This window comes from Otolemur garnettii, unplaced genomic scaffold (genome assembly GCF_000181295.1).
Source record: "Otolemur garnettii isolate 467f Iridium unplaced genomic scaffold, OtoGar3 scaffold00141, whole genome shotgun sequence".
Classification (NCBI taxonomy): domain Eukaryota; kingdom Metazoa; phylum Chordata; class Mammalia; order Primates; family Galagidae; genus Otolemur; species Otolemur garnettii.
In genome coordinates this window covers 1,257,484-1,266,692 of record NW_003852536.1, presented here as the reverse complement: position 1 = coordinate 1,266,692, position 9,209 = coordinate 1,257,484, and the positions used below count along the sequence as shown (strand labels likewise).

The following is a 9,209-nucleotide window of genomic DNA, read 5'->3' as shown; positions in this document are numbered from 1 at the left end:
GATTTTCCTACCTCTGCCTCCCAAGTAGCTGGGACTACAGGCGCCTGCCACAATGTCCAGCTATTTTTTGATTGTAGTTGTCACTGTTGTTTGGCAGGCCCAGGCTGGATTCGAACCTGCCAGCTCAAGTGTATGTGTCTGGCACCTTAGCTGCTTGAGCCACAGGCACCGAGCCAAACTTGGTGATTTTTAATAGCATTTAAATACAATGAAAAAAATTAGCTTGTATCTATTTTATTTGTGTCAGAGATCTCCAAAATGCTAAAATAAGCAAGTCAGTAAAGGAGACATTCCAGGTAAAAATGCTTCTATTGTAGCTATACTTTAAGTTAGCTAACTTTAGAAGTCATATTTATACATCAGTACAAACTAGTGTAATATGTTTTATTGAAACTGTAAAACAGTAAAAAAGGATAATGACTTCTTTGAATAAAACTGTAAGATTTAACACTTTGAAATTCTACTGGAAGTATACAAATCTTTAACCATCCTTAACTTTATTTAACTCCAAAATTTCCCAAGCTCATGTGAGCATGGGCTCATAACACAACATCTACCAATATTCTGTAGCTTTTCATTAAAAAATACTAAAGTTCTTTTTATATAATGACTCATCTGGGACACAGAAACCTTATTCCTTTCTCTAAGTCAAAAAGCAAAATTCTAAATAAAACACTCATCTGTATAAAACAAAGAGCACACCTCTCTCAGTGATCTCCTGAGCTTCTGTTGTAAAACAGCTTATGACTGTATGTAGGTTGCTAAGAAGCAAACAGCACTGCTGGATAGACTGTATAGTTTGTGGATCGATGAAACGACATGAACCATCAAATAACGGTGTACCTTTCAAGAATAAAATAAAAAGATTAGTTTTCATACAGCAAATCGGAAATGAATCAGAATCACAAATGCAAATTTCTCAAAAGAATTATTCTATACACTATGAAGCTTATAAAGACATGCTACAAATGGCAAATCCCCTGAAGAAACAAAAGATACTTGGAATATAAAAATATCAGAGTCAAGAGTGAGAATTTGAACTCAATGAAGACCTAGAGCCTAACCCCTTTACAGCAAAAGACAGAGATATACTAGTGTATTCAAATCATTCATTAATGGTCTAGAAAGAAAGTCTTAATTATAAATTCTAATTCACTTTACTCCTAATACATTTAAAACACTTATTTTCCTCTGTATTTTAATTATTCTTAAAGGTTTAAAAAAAAAATCCAGTTACCAATAACAAAGCTCAAGGCAGCTACCAAGTTCAACTCTGAAATACCACATTATGCTCAAAACCTACTAATGGCATCCAATTAATAAATTGTTTAATAATTTTTTAAATAAAATACATATAATCAGCTCCAGTAAATCTTTTCTTTTTTTTTGTTTTTTGAGATAGTCTCACTTTGTTGCCCCTGGTAGAGTACTGTGCTGTCACAGTTCACAGCAACTTCAAACTTTTGGGCTCAAGGGATCCTCTTTGCCTTAGCCTCCTTCCTTAGTAGCTAGGACTACAGGTGCCCGCCACCATGCCTGGCTTTTAAGGGGGGCAGGGCGGGTCTTGCTCTTGCTCAGGCTGGTCTCGAACTCCTGAGCTCAAGATCTACCCACCTCAGCCTCCCAGAGTGCTAGGATTACAGGCATGAGCCACCACGCCCAGCCTCAAACCTTTTCTTCTTAAAAAATAAATAATTTTTATGGGCTGCACCTGTGGCTCAAAAGGGTAGGGCAACGGCCAAAAAAAAAACAAAAAACATATATATATATAAAATAAATAATTTTTATCCTAATCCTGAATTATCTAAGATTCTTCTAGACTTAAACTTTACTAAGTGATTACTGAAATACTTAAAATTATTTCACATTTATCGTTTCATAAATACTATAGGCCTAAAATAGACCTAAAAGTACTATAATTCCAAGTCTGTCTATCAAATTTTGTTGGTTTAGAAATCTTCTGCTTATTATTGTGTACTTAAGGTTCAAGATTCATTTTTCAATACTAATTATGCCCTAAATCTAGATTTATAATACTTACATAGTCTGTCGAACTCCTCTTTGGTGAGAACCACTTTATTCCATGTCCATTGAAGAACAAAGCGCAAATTGGTAGCAGAATTTGGTTGTTCTTATTTATTGATAGGAAAGGAAAAATAAATAATTCTTAACTACACACATAAGACTAGTCACTTTTCAGTAGAAAAGACAAAGCAAACAGCACCCATACCCAGTGAACAAAGTTAACATTTAATGAAGACAAACTGATATAATGTATCCTTTGGAGGATATCATTGTAGGTAGTACCACCATCAAAAATGTAAAACCTAAATATAATTGTGAGGAAGGATCAACATACACAAAATTCAAAGAGTGTACAAAATAATATGCCCTTATTGTATAAAGATTTTAAAATCAACTTAGAAATTGTACGAGAAAGATTTAAAAATATATAAGGCATGATTCTGAACTCTCCTCAAAAAATCACTACAAAGGATATTATTGGAACAGATTTCAATAAGGTCTCGAGGTTAAATAAGTTTTGATTCTTTTTAATAATCCCCAAGTGCTTGAGTAAGTGGATATCTTTTTTTAGAAGAAAATAATACTGAAATGTTTATGAATAAAGATGCATGATATCTTATTTTCAACTGGTTCACAACAAAAGACAATGTGTGTAATGAGGAAGACTAATATACACAGCAGGTTGGTCGAATCCTTGGAGAATTTAGCTGAGTATAAAAAGTTAATCCCAAAGGTTATATACTGTATCATTTCATTTATGCACATGTTTAAAACGATAAAATTAGAGAACAAATTAGTGGCTGCAGGGGGGAGGGGAAGTGAATGGAGTTGGGGGAAGTAGATAAAGCTATAAAAAAGCAACATGAGGGCTCCCACTGTGACCCACTAGAGGACTGTCAGAATGTGCCACTGTGTGGGAAAGAGGTATTTGCCTTACAACTGCATATAAGCCTACAAATACCTCAAAATAAAAGTTTTAGTGAAAATGCCCAACCAACATTGAATTGATATTTTAAATATACAAAACATTTTAATTGTTAAAAATCAGAATCTTACCTTCTGTTATCCATCTTTTGATACAACCAGTTAAAAGCCCCAGGGTACTTGTGTGAATTGCTGCTGACAATATAGCTTGTAACTGTTCTTCCTAAACCATGCATTAAAAAAGAGAGAGAAACAGAAAGAGTATATGAAATTATAGGCAGCAAGTTCTATCCAGAATAAAAAAATTTAAAGACTAAAAAATCATTATGACCACTAAGATGGCTAAAATAAGAGATAATTATAAGCATTGGAGAGGATGTAGAAAAAGTGGAACCCTCATATCCACTGCTGGTTGGAATGTAAAATGGTACATCTACTTGGCATAACAGTCTGGCAGTTTCTCAACATTTTAAAGAGTTACCATATGACCCAGCAATTCCAAACCTAGATACATATCCAACAGCAATGAAAATACCATGTCTACACAAAGTTTGCATGAAGGTTCATAGCACCATTATTTATAATACTAAAAAATGGAAACAACCCAAAAAAACTATAAATAAAACATGGTATAACTGTAACAATATTATACAGACATAAAATGGGATGAAGTATTGATACTTCCTTAAACAGATGAACCTTTTTAAATAGGCTAAATGGAAGAAGCCAGTCACAAAAGACTACATATTATTTGATTCCACTTACATGAAATTTCTAGAATAGTTAAATCTATAATGACAGAAAGTAGATCAGTGGTTATTCAGAGCTGGGAGGAAAGGGGAAAACAGGAGAGAGTGAGCGTGAATATCAACGGGTACAAGGGATTTTTAAGAATAAAAATGTTCCAAAATGGAATGTAGTGATGACTGCACAGTTTGGTGAATACATTAAAAGGTTTAACACAAAAGAGATCTATGAATTTAATTCATTATAACAGCAAATGAAAAGATTTTCAAAAAGGAATTGAGAAACTACAATACAATAATTAGCAGTCCCCCTACCCCCAAACCAGGAAAGCATGATTCTAGGCTGGGTGGACTGGCTCACTGGACTTTGGGAAGCCAAGGCAGGAGGATCATTTGGGTCCAGAAGTTAAAATCAGTCTGAACACAGCTAGACATTTACCTCGCAATCTCCAAAAAAATTAAAAAAGTTAGCTGGGCAAGGTGGCACAAGCCTATAGTACCAGCTAATCAGGAAACTGAGGTTTTTTTTTTTTTTGAGACAGAGTCTTAAATTGTTGCCCTTGGTAGAGTGCCACAGCATCACAGCTCACAGGAACCTCAAACTCTTAAACTTAAGCAATTCTCTTACCTCAGCCTCCCAAGTAGCTGGGACTACAGGCGCCTGCCGAAACACCTGGCTATTTTTTTGTTGTTAGAGTTGTCATTGTTTTAGCTGGCCCAGGCTGGGTTCGAACCTACTAGCTTTGGTGTATGTGGCTGGTGCCCTACCCACTGAGCTACAATGCAGCTGGAGGCTGAGGTTTAAAGCAATAGTCTACTGTTCCTAGGCTATGATCCTATACAGCATGATAGCATACTAAATACTACAGACAATAGTAACACAATGGTAAGTATTTGTGTATCTAAACATAGAAAAAGGCTTGGTGCCCCTAGCACAGTGGTTTTCGGCGCCAGATACATGCACCGAGGCTGTCGGGTTGGAACCTGGCCTGGGCCAGCTACACAACAATTACAATTGCAACAACAAAATAGCCAGGCATTGTGCTGGGCACTTGCAGTCCCAGCTACTTGGGAGCCTGAGGCAAGAGAATTGCTTATGCCCATGAGTTTGAGGTTGCTGTGAGCTGCAATGCCACGGACTCTACCAAGGGTTGACATAGTGAGACTGTCTCAAAAAACAAAATAAACAAACAGAAAAAGTACAGTACAAACACAGTATAATCGTATGAGACCACATTCATATATTCTGCTGACTGAAACGTTAGCAACAACTAACTAGAAAAAAATATGGAGTCAGTATTCTGCTCATAAAGAATAAAACTATAGGGCAGTGCCTGTGCCTCAAAGGAGTAGGGAGCGGGCCCCCATATGCCAGAAGTGGCAGGTTCAAACCTGGCCCTGGCCAAAAAAAAAAAAAAAAAAAAAAAACAACTGTAATATATTTAGGAAACTAGAAACAAACACATAAGAAATACCTTTAAACTTGTACTGTTATATTAACAAACCTGACTAAATAGAAAGACTATGTAAACTTGGATGGGAAAATTTATTATAAAAATGCTTATTCTTCCCAAAATTAACATGAAGTATAAAATAAGCTCAGTGTGGTGGCTCATGCTGTAATCTTAGCACTTTGGGAGGCCAAGATGGAAGAACTACTAGAACCCAGCCTGCTCAGGACTGTTCAAGACCAACTGAGGAAGACCAAGACACCCCCCCACACACAAATAAGAAAGAAATTATCTGCATGTGGTGGCATGCACCTATTCCTCAGCTACTAGAGAGACTGAGGCAAGAGGTAGCTTGAGCTCAGGAGTTTAAGGTTGCTGTGAGCTACAATGACACCACTAAAACTCTAGCCTGGGCAACAGAGTAAGACCCTGTCTCCCTCTATCCCCCTAAAAGTAAATATAATAACATTTCAAAAAGAATTTCAATTGACTTATAGGACAATATCATCTTATAATACAAAAAAATCACCTATAAAATTTTAAGATTATGTAAAAAGAATACAATATCAAGACGGTATATAAGAAGAGCATAGAAATAAGGGAACTTAATAAAATTCCAGAAATAGAACCTAGTACTTATGAACACAGATGATAAATGAAGTATTTCAACAGCAAGAGAAAAGGATATTCTATTTTCTATTTCATAAATGGTACAGCACAGTGGAACTAATCCTCTGGTGGGCAAAACTGAACACAAAGATAAATTAACATCTTAAATGTTAAAGAAACATATTGTTAGGAATATTATAAGCAAGAAGGTATAAAACATGTTTGACTATAAAAATATTAATAGAGTAAAAGTATAAATAGGGTATGCTTTAATTAAGAGTGGAATTGGAATGTCCCTAACAGAAAGTAATGGTAAGTGCCTGAGGTAATGGATACCCCAATTATCCCGAATTGATTAATTCACATTGTATACTTGTATCAGAACATCACATGTACCCTACAGATATTCAACTATCTTTATAGTACCCATAATTTTTAAAATTTTTAATTTCTGGCTCGGCACCTATAGCTCAACTGGCTAAGGCGCCAGCCATGTACACCTAAGGTGGTGGGTTCGAATCCCCAGCCAGGACCCGCCAACAACAATGATGGCTGCAACCAAAAAATAGCCGGGCGTTGTGGCGGGCGCCTGTGGTCCCAGCTACTTGGGAGGCTGAGGCAGGAGACTCGCTTGAGCCCAGGAGTTGGAAGTTGCTGTGAGCTGTAATGCCACGGCACTCTACCCAGAGGGACAGCTTGAGGCTCTGTCTCAAAAAAAAAAAAAAAAATTTTTTTTAATTTCTTATTTTTGCAGTTTTGACTGGGGCTAGGTTTGAACCCGCCACCTCTGGCATATGGGACCGGTGCCTTACTCCTTTGAGCCACAGGTGCTGCCCAAAATTTTTAATTTTTTTAAAAAGGTATAAACAAACAAAACAAAGAGAGGGTTATCCTGGGATGAGTCAGCTCAACGAAATTTTTGAAAAACAGTCATGACTGGAGGAAAGATGACTGATTTAGCAGGAGAACCATTCCTAAAGTTCCCAAAGAGGTGAATTACAAGAAGAGAAAAAACTGGTTTGGCTCTCAGGATCCTATTAAGCTAAGTTCTTAAAAACTCATGTGGGGGGGAAGGGTGGTCAAGCGGGATTTGGCCGCATGTTTAAAAGTTAGTATATGGAACTGACAGCCCCACTCTTCTGTTACCCAGCAACCAAGAGCCATAGAGGCCAGCCTTTTTTTCTGAAAAAACTCAATGACCTCAGAAGAAAGGGTGGCATCTGGAGTTTCCTCACTGAAATGCTCCACATCCAACCTATCACACCGAAATGCAGTATACCTCTCAATGAAGTTCAGTCAATATACAACTTTTTTTTTTTTTTAAAGACAGTCTTGCTCTGTCATCTGGGCTAGGGTACAATGGCACAATCTAGTTCACTACAACCTCGAATTCCTGGGCTCCAGCAATTCTCCTGCCTCAGCCTCCTTAGTAGCCAGACTGCAAAGTACATACCACCACACTCGGTTATTTTTTTCCAATATTAGTAGAGACAGGGTCTCACTTTTGCTCAGGCTGGTCTCAAACTCCAAACCTCAAGCAATCCTCTTACCTTAGCCTCCCAGAGTAGTAGGATTACAGGGATGAGCCACCATTCCTGGCCAAGATAAAACTTATTAATCTGTTACTGACTGACTTTACATATACGCAGACAAAGTCTACTAATCACTTGAGAATAGGTACTGGAATGAAAAGATGAAAATAATAAATATGACTCTGGAGAAAACAGAGATAATGCAGAAAACAAAAACTTTACACATATATAACATTTTATCCATACAAACAAGAACACTATGAAAAAGAATAAAAGAAGAAAAAAAGCTCATAGAAATTAAAAATGAAGGTTAATTTTTTTTTAATCTAACAGAAGAAAAGATAATAATAAATGTAGCAGATGTAGAATCTCAGGCAAGAAATAGTTGGAAAGAAAAGTTATTAGGAGAGCAACTCTAGACAGACAACATTGCCTAATGAGGTTCCATAAAAAGAAAAGTCAAAATGAGAACTACAATAATATAAAGGGGAGATCTCCTGATGTTAATAGTATTTCCACGAAATTAAGTATTAAATTCCAACTATGAGTGCTAAAATATAGGTAATATTTACATTTCTTCTGATATTTAAAAGTCTCTCTTACTAGCAACTCATTATATAATTATTTAAATAACTTAAACACTACTTGGGGAGAAAGACTTTAATAAACCTTCCTCTGAGTTTTACTTTCTTCTAACACATTTTGCTAGTAAATACTGAGTTAAAATAAATGTGAATTTCACTGTGCCACCAGGCAACTCTGCTTATCCTAAGAATGTCTCCTGATTGGGACCAGCAGTATTGTGAGTGGACACTAACTTCCATTAGGATGTTAAAGATTTTGGCTTCTATAACTGATAACTCAGTCTAACTTCTTGTAACTGACATCATCTTTAGTTGAAGGAACCTGGAATATTTCAGTCAGGCTTTGTCAAGATACTGGTTTCTACACAGCAAAGATTCTCAAAACTACATCAACACAGAGGGCATGTAAAAACAAAATCTGTTGGGCTCTACCCCCAGACTTTTAAATTTAGCAGCTCTAAGGTAGAAACTAAACCAACACTTTGCATTTCTAACAAGTTCCCAAGTGATGCTGATGCCAGGAATCATATTTTATTGCTATAAACTGTAAAATTTACACAAGTCAAGAGGATTTCCACTAATGTGGTCTCCTCCTCTTGCACCTAAGCTATTCTCTCTAGGGGCTGGAAAATGGCAACTAACCTGCAATGAGGACTTCTATTCATGAAAGCTGAAGGCAGTTATGATTTGTTTCCTGTCATATATCCTTCTAAGTGAACCTGCAGGCAACTTAAGGCCTATTTAGGAGTATGAATTTTAACTCAAAAGCCAAAACTACAGCTACTGATCATCCAGAGTGGGCATTTCTACTTCACCCTTTGTAGCAATTATCTAATAGATTTTTTTATATAACAGAAAGGCAATAATGTCATCAAATAAATAAGGAACAATACAATTAAAAATCATCTCACTTGACTTAAACTGGAAGGCTGAATGTCAATAAGTCTTGGTGAGAGAAGGCCAGCTATGAGACATCGATTATAACCATCAGGAATGATTTCATTGAGAGATTGTCCTGATTTCTTTAAAAAAGTCAAAGTCTGTAATAGATAAATTAATAAGACACCAATCAATATTCAATTCAAATAATCAAAATTAAAAATAATCAGTAAATTACTTCTACTTTACACTTAAAATCTGAATAACATTAAGATACCAAGTGAAAATTATGAAAGACCACATTTCCTTGCAAGGAAAAAGGTTTATAGATTACTGCACTAACCAATGCTTACTAGTTAATAATACTATTAATATTTAGGGTATTTCAGGGGTGGAGGTGTGGGGCCATGGTATGTGACACTCCTCTTGGGGGTGGGACACTATTTTTTTTTTTTTTTT

At 36.2% G+C, this 9,209-nt stretch overlaps 1 protein-coding gene across 4 annotated transcripts in view; it reads right to left on the bottom strand.

The window, feature by feature from the left end:
- Positions 1 to 9,209, bottom strand: part of AHCTF1 (AT-hook containing transcription factor 1) — an 87,034-nt gene that overhangs the window by 38,748 nt on the left and 39,077 nt on the right. For 3 of the 4 annotated variants that reach the window (XM_012810759.2, XM_023518558.1, XM_023518556.1), the window contains 4 exons: positions 8,783 to 8,911; positions 3,082 to 3,172; positions 2,042 to 2,131; positions 703 to 843 (listed from right to left, as the gene is read on the bottom strand). In XM_012810759.2, the coding sequence (XP_012666213.1) occupies positions 703 to 843; positions 2,042 to 2,131; positions 3,082 to 3,172; positions 8,783 to 8,911 (451 nt within the window). The remainder of the gene's footprint in view (positions 1 to 702; positions 844 to 2,041; positions 2,132 to 3,081; positions 3,173 to 8,782; positions 8,912 to 9,209) is intronic. The other variant, XM_023518557.1, reaches the window with a different exon arrangement.